This window comes from Wasmannia auropunctata, unplaced genomic scaffold, assembly GCF_000956235.1.
Source record: "Wasmannia auropunctata unplaced genomic scaffold, wasmannia.A_1.0 LD336001.1, whole genome shotgun sequence".
Lineage (NCBI taxonomy): Eukaryota > Metazoa > Arthropoda > Insecta > Hymenoptera > Formicidae > Wasmannia > Wasmannia auropunctata.
Genome location: NW_012026889.1, coordinates 1,123,336 through 1,143,278, shown reverse-complemented (window position 1 = coordinate 1,143,278; position 19,943 = coordinate 1,123,336). Strand labels below are relative to the sequence as shown.

General features: G+C 39.7%; 1 protein-coding gene across 5 annotated transcripts in view; it reads right to left on the bottom strand.

The window, feature by feature from the left end:
- Window positions 1-81: 81 nt before the first annotated feature.
- Window positions 82-19,943, bottom strand: part of LOC105453244 — a 33,846-nt gene continuing 13,984 nt past the window's right edge. The window contains exons 1-10 of one of the 5 annotated variants that reach the window (XM_011695031.1): window positions 14,063-14,583; window positions 13,315-13,537; window positions 12,235-12,712; window positions 11,279-11,358; window positions 9,803-10,037; window positions 5,486-5,603; window positions 4,980-5,133; window positions 4,751-4,913; window positions 2,923-4,593; window positions 82-2,512 (exon numbers count right to left, since the gene is read on the bottom strand). In XM_011695031.1, coding sequence (XP_011693333.1) covers window positions 3,118-4,593; window positions 4,751-4,913; window positions 4,980-5,133; window positions 5,486-5,603; window positions 9,803-10,037; window positions 11,279-11,358; window positions 12,235-12,582 — 2,574 coding nt within the window. In that variant the 5' untranslated portion in view covers window positions 12,583-12,712; window positions 13,315-13,537; window positions 14,063-14,583 and the 3' untranslated portion in view covers window positions 82-2,512; window positions 2,923-3,117. Of the gene's footprint in view, window positions 2,513-2,922; window positions 4,594-4,750; window positions 4,914-4,979; window positions 5,134-5,485; window positions 5,604-9,802; window positions 10,038-11,278; window positions 11,359-12,234; window positions 12,713-13,314; window positions 13,538-14,062; window positions 14,784-19,943 lie in introns of those variants that run through there. The other 4 variants (XM_011695032.1, XM_011695030.1, XM_011695034.1 and 1 more) reach the window with 4 other exon arrangements.

Genomic DNA, 19,943 nt, shown 5'->3' with positions numbered 1-19,943 from the left:
TTCCATCAGATGAAAACTCGGGCTTAACTTAAACGATACACGTATATATAATATACTCAGATCTCGGGACAAGTGCGGGCGTTCATCAGGTAATCGGTACTTTAATGTCATTTATTCGCTAACACTAAACGCCTGAACTGAAATACTGTTAACCGATCTCACTCTGTACTCCATCGGTTTCCGAATTTTTTCCGAATAGCTTGAATACAGAGTATAACTTTGTTTCAAACGTACTCTCGATTCCTCTTTCTCTCGTATACTGTATCGACGGTACGGAACTATATAAAACAAATTACAAAGATCGCAGCACCATAATAGCTCGGGACACAATTTTTATGCGCCGGAGGCGTTGAATACGTATAAAGAACGAGAGATATCTTTATTATACAAGATCTATAGGAAACTGACCGCGGTTAATACCGGTAGAGATTCATAGTTGAGCATTTTCTCTTACTCTTTCACTCACTCTCTTATCACATATTCTCGCATATATAATATATATATATATATATATAAAGTTCGAGACAAGTACGTATTAACGTCTTTCAACGAGTCGTGTTATAAAGAATGCAGATAAAATGCAGCAAATGCGTATTTCGTGCGAATACTGCACGTCTGGATTGGATAAAAATATCTATTTTGCATAGAGAACCGCATTTATATACGTTACTTTATCGTAAATTCATTTATACATAATTTATACATCGCAAGGTGTGTTAAAAGCATTTGCTACATTTTTCTTCCCCGACGTATCATGAACTTTGTGTCGAATCTATACACACACGCAAAATCAACAATTGTTAATCGTGTAACGTATCGAATATTTCACTCGTCGAGTGTACAACCCCAACACCGTGTTTCGCGTCTTTCCCACTTCTAAATTCGTGTTAATTGTATATACGCAATATGTTAATTTTGCCCAAGATATGCAATAGAACGTTAAAGTACAGCACGATAAACTATATACGAATCCGTTAACACATACGATGGATTTTAAATGTACTTGTGCGCGCGTGAGTCTTTCGTGAGCGTATGATGATGCGGAATAACGTTCGCCCTGATAAAAGAATACCGCGTACCGAAATATATAAATGTAATTATAAATCAAGTTATGCGCGATAAATACTTAAAAAATTCCTCGCGTGGATTACACAAGCAAGATATATATCCTAATTAAATTAGGAGCACGATAAAACTGATATAAAGTCAAGATTATAGCCAGTCGTAAAACAAACTCGCTATCAAAGTACATATCGCTAATATCTTATCTTCGAATTGCAAGCGTGCAAAAATCTGAAAAAAGTGATCTCGCACGTCAACATGTAACAATTCGCCGCGGATTGACAGACAAATTGTTGGTCCTTAACGCAGGATCGTTATCCGTAGAGTTTTCTTCGCGAGAAAACTCGCGCGACTTCCCGAACTTCAGATTCCGTGCGAGGGAGAACAGCTATCTCTCGATTAAGTCCACACAATACTCTGCGACATACGCATACGCAATCGTAGTTAAACACAGTCCATCAAACAATTACTATTTGGTAGTGAAAAAGAGGATTAATATACGCAATGCAAGACAATCGCGTGGCACTATTTCAATATGGTCTGAATTCCTACTCGTTTTCCCGATTGACTAGAATTCGATTTGTTAGATTACAATAATGTTTCGCAAATATCAAAGTCGTTCCGTGACGGTTTCGCAGCTCGCTGGCTCGTAGAGGATTGCCCTTATCGGTTCGCGGACCTACGGTCGGGAATCAAGCGCCGAAGTCCCTGATTTGGACTCCTTTTCTCCACTCTATTCATCGACTACGCCGCGATTGTGTTTCGTTTATAATCGAAGCCTATTCGTAAGCAGATATACTGCATGCAATATGTATCAAGTTCTCCCTATCTACGACAGCACTACCAAACGTTAGCATATAAAAGCTAGACTGGACGCTCTCGCGAGAGCTTTAAGATACATATGGGAAATTATCGTGTCGTGTAACAACGTGTCGGACGTTGCAACGGTGCAACGTGACCCGACGTGATCGTAGAGTTCGGTATATATATTATATAAACATTGTCCGTATGTTTCTTCTCGAGGATGACAAAGCTGTCAGAATCCCTCGCGTATATCCGTATAAGCTCCTTGCGATTGAGAGAAAAGACAGGATTTTCTCTCTTTCTCTCTCTCTCTCTTTTCAGACTAATAGAAACTAACGATTGACAAGTTAAAGCAATAGTCAAAAAGCTGAATTAAGAAATATACCGGTGCTAGAAACATTCAATTGTATACATATCGCGTTTTTTTTTCAATTTTTGGCTAATCGATGTTTGCTGCTGACCGAAAGTGTGCTCGTTATTGGCTCGTGCAAAAATTTCATCCGCACGCATGAAGATATTTTTTTCTTTTGCTTTCGTTACAAGGGACTTGGTCTTACTCCTTAATGCGGTCAGCAGCAGGGAGGTTTCATGCCACTTTTTTCTTACTGGTCTTCTTACTGCGAGGTAAGGTAGCGAAACTCGTTATCTGAAATACATGAAAATACAATGTTATTATCACTTTTATCATATGAAATTCAAATGGCATATTGTCAATCTCTTTTGCCATTTTTTTCATGGTTTTGATGGAAATTTTGTCAGTAAATGATTAAAAAAAAAAGGCAAGAGTATTTTTCTCTCTAAAAATTTAAACGGAAACTCAACCAATCATAAAATAATTTAAGTATTGAAATCCCTAATTTCAAACGAGAAAACCATTCACTCATATAATTAAAAAAAAATTATGGATTAATTGTATTATAATGTTGCGTTAGAAATTAATGTCATGCAAGGCTGAAACGCGCAGTTAGGGCACGTGTTATGTGTTATGATTAGGGAAAGAAATTGCAGTTAATTGTGGATTAACAAGATTCAGAAATCAGAGAAACTAGTCCATACGATCTTAATGGAACGGTCCATTTCTTCTGCCCGGATTTCCAATTAGGATTAAATATGATGTATGGGGAGTGAGATAGAGAGAGAGGAGGAACAAGCTTTTATCATATTTTAAAAACATCAAAGACAAAACAAATATACTAATTATTTAATACAGCTAACAATTTCCCCTGTAAAATGTGCATTAACGAAATGCTTTTAATTAATGTCGGTGATAATCTCTTTTTTGTCTCCGTAAGGCAGCGACTGTGACATTTCACGAATTTGCAAGTTCGATACATTTTCAACATTCTTTTCACGATTTCCGGATTTTTCTGCTTTTATCGCACTTGCTTCCTCTTTCCTATTATTCTCAATTTTGAGATCTATTTCGACTTCGTTCAAAGGCACAATCTCAGTATCCAATTTTTCAGCAAAAGAGTTTATATCTCTGGCGGAATTTTCAGTATTGTCATCGCGCTCCGGTCTCAGTGGGATCTCCTCCACGTCCACTTCCTGCTTTGAAACGGATAATTTCGCGGTCGCGTCTACGAACACCTGGGACCCGATACTACCCGATCTCGACGCGGATCCGCTGGTCTCGGAGTACGTGGAGCTGGAATCTTCCTCCTTGGAGGAGGCTTCGCTTTGCTCCTTGTGGAAGGCGCTGTGAAAGATGTTCTTCGGGATTGTTAACAATTTGGTAAAGCCCTCCTTAGCGCGTAGCCTGTTAGATTTCTTCTTTCTTTTTTTCGCGTCCGGGTTACGCGCTAGAAATATATCTTTCGTAGTGTCCGCGTTCGAAACGGTTCTCAACGTACCAGTTTTAATGACCAAGGTGGCCTTCAGAGCGTTTTGAGACTCGTTTTCGTCGATGTCTTCGTTACCCGTCGCCTCGTATTTACTTATCGGGGCTTTCGGAGCGGGCTTTTTGTGATATTTTCCTGCGCGACTGTCGCCGTCGAGATCGCAACTCGACGTACTCGGTGCAACGGGAGGCTGGACCGCAATATCGCGAGCGCGAGTGCTCGACGAATTGCCGATCGTAATTTCCCGTGTATTTACGCATTCCTTACCTCTGCCGACCGCGTTCAACCTTTCCTGGGAAGACACGATGCCCGTTACAGCTTTGTGCGCGTCGTCTAACAATTGCTTGAGCTCGTCGAATTTCTGCTGGCAAATCTCGCCGGTTATTCGTTCGAGATCGGCTTCCGCGTCGGGCTTTTGGGAAACAGCTGATATCACTCGGCTACTTTTCGGCTCATCGTCAATATACTCAATCTGCGCGTTAGAATCGCTTTGCTGAGAATCAGACTCTTTTACCGAACTATCGATATTGATTTTGTCTGCGCTTTTCGTCACTGTGGCTATCGACAAGTTTTCCGTCGAGATATTCCTGATTTCTATGGTTTGCACCGTTTGCACGTCCATCCGACAGGCCGAGCCTGTGTCAACGAACTCGCCGCTCGATTCCGCCGATTCATTATCTTCTATTTTCGTTACGGATCTGTTTTCGTTTACGGATTTATCGCTATCGATACAACAAGCGGTAATTGATGTCGGTCGGTCTATCGATTTATTACTCTGGGACAGCAATAGCAAAAGCTCGACAGCTTGTTCGGGAGTGAGGATGTTTAGGGACGACGGTAGGGAGACATTTTCGGGAGATGTGCGGTCGAAATCCTCGCCCCCGTCCTTCAAAGACCACAAAAAAAGTACGTGTCATTAACTGAAGTTGACGAATGTGCGACGAGAGAGCGATGTGTGTGTGTGTGATTTCTTTCTTTTTCTTTTTTCTGTTAACGATGGACGGTGTACGCGATTATTAGTTCCCTACGCTACACGGGCTTACTTCGGGCGTCTTCTTCGTGGTGGAACGAGGCTTCATCGAGCGTGTTCTCGCGCCGACGCTCGATGTTCTCACTAAAGGGTCACCCTGAGAAGTCGTGCGCTGGGTCTGCAACGCCTCGCCGCTACTGTAACCGCTAGATATGTCGTCCGAGGACCTTATATTTCTACAGAAAGATATTCGTTATTACCGAACGACACGAATCGTTTTGGAAGCTGCGCAAACTACGTACGTTAAACTAGCTATGGGCTCCCTAGGCCTTGGCTGCCGAACATCGACATCCACTTCGGAGAAATACATCTCTACTCGAGACGCATTGCTGCTGGACTGGGTCCTGCGTGGACTGTAGCCTCTTCTTCCGGCGTGCTCTCTTCGGCGAGGTTCCACTGCAAGGAGCACAGATTCTATTTACTTACAGTTAAGCCACTAGGCAATTCGTTAACGCGTCTCGTTTTAAACTTGAGGGGACCACTTAATAAGTATAAAATTTGATATTAAATTAAAAATATTTTTAAAAAGTTATAAAACATAATATGTAAAATATATAAAATTATATATTCATAAAACATACACAATATAAAATTGAATATCTATTCAATTATGTTCAAAATTGACACATATGTGTGTAAAAATGTAAAAAAGGAACGGGAAATATTTGAGAATGCTCGTGCTCGAGCGTGTTTGCTTTTATTCTCGCAAAATCTACATTTAATTAACGCGACGCTAGGCGTCAGCTACCTTGCATGTCCGTCTCGTCACGTGCATCGGGTGTGTTTCTATTTTCGTCCTCCTTCTCGCCGGTTAGATCACTGAGGCTGTAGCTTTTCCTCAATTGTTGCACCAGCCCGCCGCCGCCCTGAAAAAGGAAGCCGCTCGTGAAACATGTGCGCCGCAAACGACGCGGCCAGCATGTTACTTACTGCGAGAAAAAAAAAGAAATAAAAAAAAAGAGAGAATTAAGTCATCGAGAGAAAAACTCAGATAGTCGATTAAGTAAAAGAAAAACAAAATAAAAATCTTACCAACCAAAAGGATGTTAATGTGTTATCTGCCGTCACCCGGTCACGGAAGGCAAACTCCCCTTACGCCGGATTTAGATTCAATCCAAATGGCGATTTCTTGCTTTTCCCGGACGTTCGTAACATACGTGTCTTTCTGTTAAACATGCGCCGGTCCAGAAGCACGCGACGGCCGACGATATAGATATAAATGCGTGCAGTAGGTATGCGTGAGTATACCGTCGCGTCTAACATAGCGCGTCGTCTATTAGCGATTAGTTCTATTAATCGAAAGTGAAACTTATATTTCTGGAAAGAAAATGCGCTGATGGTGCGAGAAATAATGCCTGCAATGAGATCGTCGTACGGTGATGCAGCGGGAGGCCGAAAGACGGGGACGCGGTCGTTGCGGAACGAGAAACAAGAACAGAGGAACCGAAAGCTCATCCAAATAATGCTTTTATTTGAAAAGAAAGGAATCAGCTCATCATAATAATCAGAGTCTTTGGGATCGGGTACAAAAATCTTACTCGCTAAAACGGTACGATGCTAAGCGCTCGCACACGGAAAAATTATGGTGAGAAGGTGCGTGAGAAGGCACCGGGTCTGCGCGGCCAAAGATATCGTCTTCGTTGCCGCAAAGACTAAAATTGACCTGCACGCTTTTCACCTGGTGGTTTCGAATGAACCATTAATCTCTAATAGTTATATGTATATGTATAGCGTACACATGTTACAGTTAAAGCGTAGCGGTGTAATTTGCAATCCTCTATAGAGGAATAACCGATTATACTTCAACTGTAGCATGAAAATTATGTACAAAAATTCTCTCTCTTTCATGTAATCGCAACAAGTAACACACGCGTCCTTTTCCGTCTATGCGTCTCCATAAACGAGTGACGACGAACAAGTAGCGGCGGGCACTTTATCGGTGGGACGTGTCATTAATCAACACCAGTCGACGATAAGCTTTATTGCTATTATGATTTTTCCGTGTGCGCGCGAACTAACACAGATTTTGCCGGTAACTTCTTAGATCAAATACGCAAACGAGATGACGAATACACAAACACGCGAATAATACTAGCTAATAACGACAGTAATGATGATGATGATGGTAATGATTATATGCAAGCGTGTGATCGTCCATCTCGTTGTATTATCGTTTACTCGATTTTCGTATCAATCAATAACATCGTTTTCTGAGCTCTCGAAACGCACTTTCTAAAACGTATGATTTATCGAACATGCAGCATAAAACAGATGCGATGTAAACAATGATACGTTTGAGCTCCAGCATCAACAATCTGGATCGAGTCAATCTAAGTTAGAGATTCGTTGTCTTTTAGTAAATAACAATTAAGTCAGGAAAAGGGAATTTATCTAACTCTAGGACTACGTACGTGAGTTTTTGAGACCCGGAGAAGATTTTGAGTCTCGCTCCAGCATTCGTGGAGCATTACTCCTTGTTTATATTTGTATTTTGCGATCTGGCAAGCCGAATTTTGATTTTCATAATTGATCGATTTACAATGCTTGCCATATTATCTTCGAAGAAAATTTATCAAAAAATATACATTTTACACCAGAATTACATATAAAAATATCCGACTGGATCTGAGAAACTCACCGTGTAGTTTAAAAAAAAGATTGTGTAGAGTCTTACAGTTAATTGATCGTAATGGTTGATTGTCCTAATCATATCATTAAGCTCGAAGAATTACCGCGTGAGATAAAAAACGACATAATAGGAAAAAGACATGTAATTGTTGACAGTTAATTACACAGAATTTCCAATTAATATTCGCATATTTCTTCTTTGATATGTTTCGATGTCAACGATTTTTAATCATCGTTCTTAAGCTCGTGCTGAACGTCATTGCGCGCAATTAACAATTGGCCTTATCATTATTATTAATGTCAAGGCAATGTGCGGAGTATTACGTAAAAATATCGAGATTGCTCCTAAGGCTATTTTACATTCCAGCTCTCTACGTAAATCCTTAAGAGTCCTAGAATCGAACGAAGTTCACGTGGAAAAATACAAATCGTAAGGCATACGAGTGGATACGACTAAAGAGTCTTATCTTGGTCGAAAATGTGTACATGATTAAAAGTTCTCCACTACAGTCATTGTAACGATTAAAGCCTTTCAAAATTTTCGTGTCTTTCTAAAAAAAAAAAAAAAAAGATACAAGATTGTACAAAAAGTCTCTTACTTATTAGTGTATCAAACAACCTTCCTGTCGCTAAAATCTATTGTTCACAGTTAAATCACACACAGTAATTTTTATACTCACGTAAGCAATACAGAAAAGAGACTATATGCGTATCGCTAAATAAAAATTTCTCGTGAATCCGCGAACAGAAAATTTCGTCTCGCGCATTCGCACAAAAAAAAAAAAAAGAAAAAGAAACAAGAAAAACGCAAAAGGGATAACTCGTGATAGATTGCACAAAAGAAAAAAATATCAAAGTGAGTGTACAATATACAAAAAAAAAAGCTGTCATCGATCCTCGGAGTACTTTCTTTCGCGCATAAAGTCTTTTGCTTATCACTCGTAATAATACATCAGATATATAAATCGTCCTTTGATAAAAACCGCCGACACTTTCCAATACTATCGATCCATTCGGTCTGCTTTCCAGGCTTCTGGTGGTTCATCCCCGTTTTCCCACCGTCTATACCGAATCATCTGTCTCACTCTTTCTCTTTCTCCGATTAATTGACTTCGGCGTCGTCGCTGAAATCCTGCACATCGTAAGTCTTCGTGGCCGACTTGCAGGCGCGAGTCCTCTGCCGCCTGGTGACCTTAGCGGTGGTGCTGCGCTCCTTCCTGGACTTTCGCGTTTTTCGCGGGGCTTCTTTCTCGGGCACCTTGAACACCACCGGTTGCTGCTGCTCCTCCGGCAGTTCGCACTCCACGTCCGTCGTCGGCAGCTCCTGCACCATCTCCTCCTCGTCGTCGTCCGTCGTCGTTGAGTCACAGTACTGCCAGTCGACAATCGCGTCCGTGTCGCCTATCACCAGACCGTCGGACCTACCATGCAGATGGCTGCAGACCGCGCTGCCGTCCGGACAATCCGGCCCGTCCAACTGGCTGTTTAACCGCGTTGTCATTCTGGGGTTGGCTAAGCTAGAAATCGCCGGGTCTGATTGACGGTCGGGGAGTGCACTCGTCGTGGTCGGGAATACGATCGGGAGATTCTATCATGTGATGCCGAGATTTTGTTTTTTTTTATTTATTTATACATATTTTTTTTTGTTTGCGTTTCAATCGACCAGCAATTCGGTGTGTTCGTGTTGGTGGTTGTTGTTACGGGTCAGTGGTAGAATTTCGTCGTGTGGTCGACGATGGTTCGGTGTAGACAGATTTCTTAAGCAACGGCAGCGGTTAGGGCGATGATCGGGCGGTGGTTAAGGTGCTCGGTGTTTTGCCGTGCGTGGTTTTGCGAATGGCGATGATGGCGATTTTTTTTCGTATTTTTTTTTTGTTCAGTTTTTGATTAGACGGTAAGACGGCGATGCGGCGGTGAGAGAGGGCGATGGCGTGCGGGAACGCGGATGGGACAGAACGAAAACAGAAAAAATCAAGAACACGTAAAATGATTAGTGAGCGGCAATCAAGAGAACAGGTCTATGCGTGGATCAATGAAAGCGAGAGCTCAGTCTGGTTAAAGTACAAGATCAAACAAGATAAAGCATTCCTGGATGCTGGCAGCCTCTTTCGGAAGGTAAAGATTAATTTATGTAAAAAAAATTCTCTCATTACGCTATGTTGTAATACATCATTCGGATTATATGTCATATTATTGACAATATATGTAACATGTCGATGTGAAAATTTCTAAAGCTGAACTCTTCCTCGAAAGCTGCCGGTTTCTCTTCTACATCTACGTACAAGGTGTCCCAGTCTATCGTCCCGCCTTTCATTCGCGAATTCTTCGGAAATCGAAGATTTGCTCGAAGAATCCCCAGGCGTGAGATATAATTCCGAGACACTTTGTACAATGACAATACACATTTCCTGACGTTCGGACCACGTAGGGGCCTTACCTTGATGGCGGTCTGCATGAGGACCGTGGTGGCATAGTTCACGCCCTTGGTGCCGAGATGCAGCACCGCCGTGTAACCCTGCTCGGTCGCGCGTGCTAGGGCTTCGTCGATCTCGGCTTCACGGCGGATTAGCGCGGGATGCACGAAGCGCCGGTAAAGGATACTGGAGCCCTTAGTGGCCGGGCTTAGCAGCCACAGCACGAGGATGATTTTAATCTCATAGTAAAACGGGAACCTACGTAACAAACATTCGAGGCGTGTAAAATATCCGCACGCGCCAACGCGCTCGCCGTTTCTCGAAGTTACTTTGAAGCTTTATTATACATTTTTGTGTGCACACACAAGTTGCGATAGTGCTGTGAAATAAATGCGACATTTACGTGTGCGCAAAAGTATTATAATATCCTGTATACAAAAAGAACCCTACAATCTATAGCTCTTACATCGTTAAATTAACGGATAAAGATATTCGAGTCGTTAATTCGACAACGACGTTTTTATCCGATCGGGATCTTTTCCAAATAAACTTGTCACGTTTTTAACACGTAATCATAATGTAACGGAACAAAAAAAAAAGTTAATCGCGGACAATCGCTGTGCCGTCACGCGGCTGCAATCAACTCGATTCGACTCGCGTCGCGAAAAATTCGTCACGGACGTGAAAGTAAGAGCGGCGTGCAGGAGAAATGCGGTGCACACCGGTGTGCGCCGGGAGAGTATCGGGCATTCGACGCCAGAAATACGCGGGAACTCGTTTCCTTCTTGGTTGTAACCCGAGTATGAAGGGAGATCTGGCGCATGATGTTCCCCCGAGAAAGAGAAAGAGAGAATAAGGAGGAACGACGGAGAAACAAGAAGACGATGGCAGGTCAGGGGAGGCGCGGGCAGAATCCTCAGAAGTGCATGTAAGCCAATATCTATCTCGTCCGAAATTAGACTTTCGGAATTCCTCACGGCGAGAGTGCGGCTTTCAAGACCGCGCGGTCCGCAGCTGGTTTATTGGCCCCTTGGCTTGCCCTCGCGCTCGCCACGACTCCAAGATTCATCTCAATATCCGGTGCGTTATGTTACGTACACGCGGCGGCCGCCGTCAAATCAACGCGACGACGCGACGTTTCCTGACACGATGTCTCAGCTTCTACAGACTCTTTCAAAAACGCTTGACTCGATTTAAAGGAAAAAAAAATGAAGTATCGATCTTTTTTTTTTTTAAATAAGAATATTAATTCCGCGATAATAATTACTCACGGCAGAGTGTGATATGTGTAAACATAAAAAATTCTAATTAATGTGCAAATGTTTTTCATAAGATGATCTTTTCTCCGCGGATATTTCAATTATTACATTTCGACGAATGAATATATATTAACGTAATAATTCTTAATCCTGTTTTGTCTAGATAAATCACACACACAAGGCGCATAATTTATGCAAATTACATAGCTGATGAATTTTTAATAGCAATGAATTTCTCACCAAAAACTAAAGAAGACGTCGGTGAATGTTTCCGCGCATGTGAACAGCGCGAATACGATCCAGTACATCATCCATTTGACCTGAAATCAAGGAAATTCAAGAGCAATAGATAATTACAAAAAATAATGCAAAGCAAGACCGTAGACAAATGTATTCGTGATTTATTATTTACAGTGCAAAAAATATTTTAAAAAGTGACTGGTGAGATGACGAAAAGAAAATAAATATCGCTCTGGAAAAGAAATAAAAATCTATATAATTTATTATATATATTTTATATTATTCACAAAAAGAAAAAACAAAAAGATAAAATTAAATTGGGTTCTATTATTGCGAATTTCTCTTCCTAGTATGAGTACATTATAAAGATAAAAATATTCCAAACAGCTTTGTATACAGCAACGTAAATACGGCTCGAGCTTCATCGGCTGTGAGAAGAGACCGTGCAAAAGATTAGCGTTAATAAATTCGCAATTTATTAAAATATTAACCAGCGTTTTGTGCAGAAAACGTTTAGATACAAATTGCTCAACAACTTGGTATTGTATGACAATTTGCTGCATGCATTTACGTGAAATGTTAATTATATAAAAATAAAAAAATTAGGAAATTTCATAATTTTTAAAATTAAATTTTCAATAGAAAGAAAGAGTCAAGAATCAATTCTTAAATCTTAAATCAGAATATCAAATCACATTTAATAATTTAATTATAATGTAATTTGGGAGCCCATATCAATAATAATAATTTTTTTTATTTTTAAAATATTAACCAACTAAAAATATTTTTATATAAATATTTAAAAAAATTAAAAACAGGATAGGAGTGTATCGAAACATTTCAGAGTCGATCTCTAATTAAATACTTGCGTAATATGCTGAGCTTAATTAGGTTAAAGGGCTAAAATCGTAATTACAAAACTATTACATCGTTTATTGTTTATGCTTCTCACTTACGTATTCCTTGACATTTTTCGTGCGCACCGCTTTGTAGGAAGCGTACGCCGGGTACAAGGTGCCGAAGACCAATCTGAAAATCGGATAAACGAGTCTGTAAATGAGGGATCGCGGCGACACTATCGCCAGGAACACCGTCAACAATCCGACGTTGTTCAACGTCATTCTTATGGGGAACGTTTGCAGCCAGTAACGACACCAGGCCATCGCTTGTCTCGCCAAAAGCTCGCCGATTCCCGCCCCGGATCTATGGATCACCGCGATCGGTAACTCGTCCGAACGCGACACGTCCTTCTCGAAAATATCCATCGTCGATCGGCGATCTTTTCTCATATCCATCGTATTCATATTGTCAATTTATTTCTCCCTATCTCTCTTTCTCTCTCGCGTCGGGCGCCGACAAGGTTTCTCTAGTCGTGAAATCTTGAACGCTCCCGGAGATCCTGCGACGATCGTCGGACCGGCACGACGAGTCGAGCTGCAACACAAAGCAGACATTATTTGAGAGATATCGTTAACGTGTGTGTTAGTGACGTGGCTACGAATGCAATTTAAGAAGATTCAATGGTTGAAAGATTCGATTAACGTACGTATTTTAAGGTACTTTAAGGTCTCGTTAGGTCGAAATCGATTATCGGACTTGTTAAGGATCCAATGAATGAGCCCGACACAATTGAAATAGTTATAAAACAGAATGATATAGTCTTACTTTGATAAAAACTAAACATTAATCTGGCATAATCATTGTAACTTATTAATACTGACGAGTGTCGATTAAGAGATATTGATGATACTATGACGGCACTCGAATATTCACATAGAAACAATTGGACTGAATATAAATGAGAACTTTAAATTGAATGTACGTATTTTCGAAATCTCACAAAAATATTTACATTGCCGATTTATTAAAACGTTTATAATCTTTCAATATATTAAACTCACGTCACTTTAAAAAACGAGTTTCGTATTTCTACATTATTGCAACAAAATATAAATCGGTGTAAAAAGTTACGCAACAGTACGTTCACTAAAATTTTAAATATGCAATTTTAACATCAGACTGTAGGGCTCGCATACATTCGTCAAATATTTTAGCTGTTCGTTCGAACGATTTGCGCTTTTCGACGGTAGCATCATGGAATGGCCATTGAATTTAGGATTCCGGAGCAGCGCTTTTAATATTGAAGCGCGATCCGTCGATCAATGCCTGCAATGACCTCGATAGCTCCGGTCTCGTTAAAGGATTGCGCAAGAAGCTCATTATGAGGGTCCAATCAAACACGCGGTCCATCGTCCGTATCTTTTGAGATAAAAAAATCAGTTATAGCCCACAATATTAATAATAATACTGCCCGTCATTCTTTCAAGCGTTAGTCACGCGAGTCAAGATTTATATGCCTTTCTATCATAACGTTGTGTGACTGCATAGATAAATTTTACGGTGCAGTAATAAATTAACAATAAATAAAGAATTGAATTTATCGCTAATACTTGCGGTAATTTTAAATGATTTTCACAATTTTCTTTTTAATAATATACTTTAATTTATATATTTGTAAATGTAAATGTAACTGTAAATGGTTTCAAAATCATGTCTTATATTTACAAACTTTGATTATTAATCAAAGGCACAAAGGATATTTCTTATATATGTATATAGAAATTATAATAAAGGGTAATCTGCATTCAAATACGCACTAATCACGTTAATATCTTGATTCTGTACACCAAAAGTACTTCCACAGTTTGTCCCACTAACAATAAGGTATAAGGTAAAATAAATAAATAAATGAATTTTCTAAAAAGCTCGACGCTTTCTTCTTACAATCCACCCGGGTCGTCCGTCAGATTCATCCGCGTCTCGTCTGCTTCTGTCGCTGCCCGTACGTGCCCGTTGCGTGCGAGACGACGCAACGCTTCGTCAGTCCTCTCGTCTCGTGACGAATTCTGGCGAACTGTTTCCTGCTCCGTCACCGTGTCGCGGTTCTTTCTCGGATTATTTTCTCGCGTGTGAGACCGAGCTCCCGGGATAATGCGCCGCGCGATTTCGCTCTTCTCGCGTATGCTTCCAGTTACAGACTAAGCGCGTAGCTGCGTCCGTTCGGGCACCGTCAACGACGGTCGACGACGACGACGACGACAACACGAGAGCTGCGGAGGCTCTATTTTCGCGCCTTAAGCCGCTATCACGCGAGCGCCGCTAAACCGGCACGACGCGATGTCTGGAAGACCAGTAATCGTGCGACTTTCTCGCACGGTGATTTATCTGATTGTCTTCGCGCCTGTACGAATCGCTCCCGTAAACTAATCCACACGTTCTGTACAATTGTCTCGATCAGGTCAAAGCTGTTTATATACGTCATATGTTGGAGTAAATAAAAGTGATCAAGACAAATAAGGAATATTATTTTCAAGCAGGAGTTATTCGGAGTATCTATACATTTCTTTTCATTATATTGATTGAATTTAACGCTATTCTACAAGTTTAAAAAAAATTCTATTAGAACTCACTTGAAAATAGATGGAAAATAGCGTCTTATTATTACATAAGATACCAAACTAGCTCAATTACAAAATTTGTAAATTTTTAATTACTTTTAATTTAATAATACTGTTGAAGCTTAAAAACGTTATACGATATGAAGAACGTATTTCTGTTCAGCGCCGAATAAAGGTCAAAGAGTCTATGGATCAAAGTAGACGCTGAGAACTTGGAATATTTTGAAATAACTCGCAATAGGTCAAACGTTGGAAGCTTCCAAAATGCTGTTTTAAATGAAAAGTCTTAAAAGTACTTGCGACAGATGGTATTTCGAGTGCATAGCCGTTTTTTCTTCCCCGCGAGTGGGTCATCTCCGTACGTGCCAGGGGGGCAAGTTAATTATATGCGCCAACCTAGATATCGCGTTGGTCAAGCTTTATCGGAATAGGGACCGTGATTTAATTTTCCAAACGGCGTACTGTTGTTTGAATTTAGATCCAGCCGCGTTATAAACTTTGCGCGTCAGCTTAATGTCAGCGTCGTTTCACCTAAATAACAATCGACTGTAAACACGACAATGGTGACAATATCGATATTCCAAATAGATGCCACACGCTTTAGACTCACGGAATAACACGTAAGTCAGATGGGAAATATAATAGGAATACCGTTTCCTCCTGAACATCACATGTGCGAATGTTCGGTGTGACGTGCTCTCAAAAGTTTCGAGAGCACTCCGGAGGTCTCTCAAGTCTCTGGAGAAATAAATTAAACAGCGAATAGTGCACAACGGTATATAACTTGTGTGTGTTCATAACTTTATGAATTAATTTTATATATTGTTGGTTAATTAAATTTTATCGTACACGTGGTGAGACTGCGAAAAACGACATTCCCGTCATTCAAACCCGGTTTACTCTCCGTCCGCATGCAGAGCAGAAGTTTCCTTGTAAGAACAAAAACAATGGCTGCGTTAACACGAGCTGCCAAGTCACTTCATCAAATCAACCGAGCGAATTAAATTAGCGCGTTAGCGTCAATTCTCCGCGGATCGAGAGCGACAGAGAGGCTCGCGACAGAAATTAAAACCGATGTAACCGTCAGCGAATTCGATTGTCTACGTCGCAAATAACCGGGAAAGACGCACTGTGATGTCACTCATCTCGATTTCACTATTACCACGAAAAACACCCAGGTATTCTCTCTATTTTGCGTTGAGTCAGAGATATTTGTCAGTACCTCCAATTATCGTGAAAATCTCGCTTGTGTTAATTACAGCAATAATTTATAATTCATAATTGTTATATACTTTATATAACCGAAAGACCTTGTAAAAGACTTTTATATAATAAATGTACAGTGATATCGAATTATTGCCGTTGTTGTTCTGTGCAAAGTATTTCTTCAATAATCAAGATACTGACAAATGTCGCGTTGATGTCGCGATTGATCGTACCTGCGCGTGCGACACCGTTTGACATTCGTGACACGAATACACGACGGACACGACGAATATCGCGGAAACTGGACAAGGCCCCTCCGCTCGCCCACTGCGATCGCACGAAATCGCGAATGATCGCCTGCAGCTGCAGGTAATTCGATGATTGTCACCAATGTCGTTTTGTGCCGCCGGATTACGCAACGGAGCGTCCCTAATGCGCATCGTCCGCGGCGAAACGCGATCGCACGCGGTGCGTTATTCACGCCCGGCCGCTTCCGGTTCCGGCAGCCGATAGACGAGCCCGTATCCTTTCGATTTTCGCGCCCATGGGATATCGGGGACGAAGAAGCTAGCCGACTGGCAATCGCGCGATAAGACTTCCCTTCCCCCCTGCCGCCGACGATTTACGACCGTCGCGATTCCGCCGCGGCCATTTACGAAATTGAATGTCCACCTACTGGCCGACGTCGCGCCGTAAGATTATCTATCGACCTGATATCTCGTAAAGGAAAGGATCCGAGCGAGTTTTATGCCGCGTTTTTGTCCCTACTCCGACGTTATACGTGTGTGTTCGTTTCTTTTCACTCGTACATTTCCGTCTGAGCGAGTCTGCGCGAGAGGTTTATGTCAAAATTTTTATTACACCTTCCTCTAATCTCTCTCGGAGATAACGCGGAGAGCTTTCAATTTAATGTGTCTACAAAAAATATTACTATTTTCGTTCATCATCTTCTGTAACTAGTATTCTATTTGGAATCTATTTCGTTACAAAATTCAATTTCTCAATTTCTTTTGATATGCTTGTTACTTTTTCAGTTATATCGGACAGTTTTTTTCTTTTCTAACATGAAGTTACTCTATCATCAATAATATTTGGATTTGATAATGCCGATATGTTGCTTACAATGTCGTTTCCACGTATTCGTTCGAGCGAGAAACGATGTTGAAAATGATCTCTGTGTATTGCTACTCAAGGTCGCGCAGTATTCGAGTTTCGAAACAGCTGTGGATACACCATTATTTGCAATTCCAGCGACTCACAAACGCCGCGCCGCCGGTGCAGTTTGTGCAGTCTCGTTCGCGTGACTTAAATTATATCCGCTAACTTTTGTGTTGCAAAATGATTTTGCGTAAATGCAAAGAGACAGCATATAGACAGCAACGGAAATAAATAGAGAAGCAATACGTAAGTGCACTGTCGCGGAAAATTATTTTTTATTCAAAACTGTAAATTTTCGCATTTTCTCTGAGGGAAACAAGAGTTAGAAAAAGAAATATATAAAATACGAATTTGAGCAATCTGACTATAAAATTTATTATAATAAAAACAGATTTTTTTCAAAATATTCTATGTAAAAAAAATCTGACAAATTTTTCAAGGAGATTTTCGCTGGATATCAAAAAATCTGCAGGCGTTTTAGAATTGATAAATATATTTTAACATCGTACATATTTTAATATCGTAGAACATCGTATAAATATCTTGAAATACATGACAGTATAGTCTATTACAATGTGAACCTCGTTCGATACGTGGTATAAACTCGTAAACTAATATTAAAAATAGTTTATCATTGCGCCTTCAAGCTGCTTACGTCGAAATTGGGAGCGTGATTCGTGCGTTTATCGTTTACGTGGCACATAAAACGTCGAACGCGAATTGCGATCCCATACGATTGTTAATGCTATGTGCTTTCATGTTTATTAATGACGACGACATGTAACTTTCCCCCCTTTATCGCGGCATATACGAGGTGGCCTCGGTCGCGAGTACACGGCTATTCGTATGTATCGCGAGGTCAAGATCATTGTCGTTCGTTTGCACATAGCTTGAGTTCCGTCACGCCTCGTTTAACCCCGGCTATCATCTTCAACGTGATAAGAAAGGAAACTTATATTTCTGTTCTTGTTCCTTCTCTATTTTTCTAATGATACATTAAATGAGAAGATCAAAGATCTAAGATCTTTATCTGCGTAAAATTTTGTTGACTATCTGATGTGCTTGTAATAATTAATTAAAGCAATTTTAATTGAAAATTATCAATTATCATAATAAAAGTTATCTGTTTTTCAATTTACAATGTCAAATATATATTTCAATAATTAAGAATTTTAAATTTTTGTTAGGCTAAAGAGTGTTTTAAATTAAAAATAATTATTTTGGTTTTTATTTCAAATCACCCATTTTTACATCTATCCATTTCTTATATTTTAAATACCAGATACATAAGATAAAATCGATTTTAAATTATAGTATAATTATTTTCATAGTTTACCTAAAAAATAGATATATAATAAAATCATTATAAAATAGTTAGGAACAAAAATATTCTATACGGAAATGTGTGTCTGCGCTTTAAGACTAAACGGCTGTAATGTTAGCTTCATTGAAATAAAGTCAAATATGCCCATTGTTTTACATTATTTTCACGTGTCCACTGAACCAAATGGGCATTTTATTTTTTTTCATTATAGAAAAAACGCGTGGCACAGATATATTGGACGGAAGTACCTTGCAAGAATCACGTGCAAGGTTAACCGATAAACTGTAAATGGAGCGGTAGTAAGGCCTGATGTGTGAAGAGAATGGTTATTGTTTAGTACTGTCGAATGAAATTTACTTCACTATTGTGTAGCGCTAACAGATAGAGTAGAGGCAGTATCATTGTACGTAAAATATATATAAAATTCATCGCATTGCAGCAAGAGTTGTTTGACGTGCTCGCAGGAGATGATTAATATGATGAAATTGGAATTTTCGTTATCACAATATCTACATAGAAGGTATTCCGTGATGAATGAATATATTAGTTATTCTGACTAAAAAAATATTAACTAATAAATATTTTTATATAGAAATATTTATTAGTTTCTGCTGTTATGTTATGTCATGCTTTACTATAATCATGCTCTAATTTTTGGCTCGCTCTATATTAATCACTTTATTAGTCACGCTTATTAACTGCTTCACATGGATTTATTTTCGTGTGTATGTGTGTTATTCTTACTGTACGGTCTATACGGTTCACTCTAGGACATTGATAGACAAGCAGCGAACAAAACGTAGCAACGAGGGCGTGCACTGTTATTTCGGGACGAGGTCGAAGAGCATTAACCTAATCTAACAACGAATATAACAACGATCTACGAGGACGCTTTAACTTATAAGATAAGTCAAAAGTAATATGTAATATTAATTCTCTTTTCTTTGATATTTTATTAAATATTAAACGCTACATGTAATTATGTGTAAAAAAAAAGAAAATCAACTTTTGTAAATTTCGTACGTCAATTTCGTATATAATATTTCAATTATTTGTCAGATGTATATCATATATAAATAAAGAAAATCATCATGTTGTTGTATTCACTTTGTTGCATGTTGATAATTTACGGCGTCAAATTAAAAAAGAAAAAAAAAAGATTATGCTCGTGGGTGTCAAAATGAAGATTTCTGGCGTTGAGATTTTCTGGATTTGTGCCAAACTTGCGGAGTGTTCAAAGCTACCTACTCGGAATTGCAACGAGTCACGAGATAAATGCCATTCCATTATACCGCCAGCTCATCAACCTTGAAGCGCCACACGATCAAGCCCGGTAAAGAAAACAATAGGAATAAATAACAATTTCCTTGTTTCTAACTGAAGGTCATTCTTGATTAGAATATTTATGTATACTCCTCCCTCCGGCGGGGAGCTTATAGCTAAAGCGATTTTACTCTAATGTTAACTTTAGCTTTTCACTCGCAAAAGTATAAATCCATATATATATATATATATATAA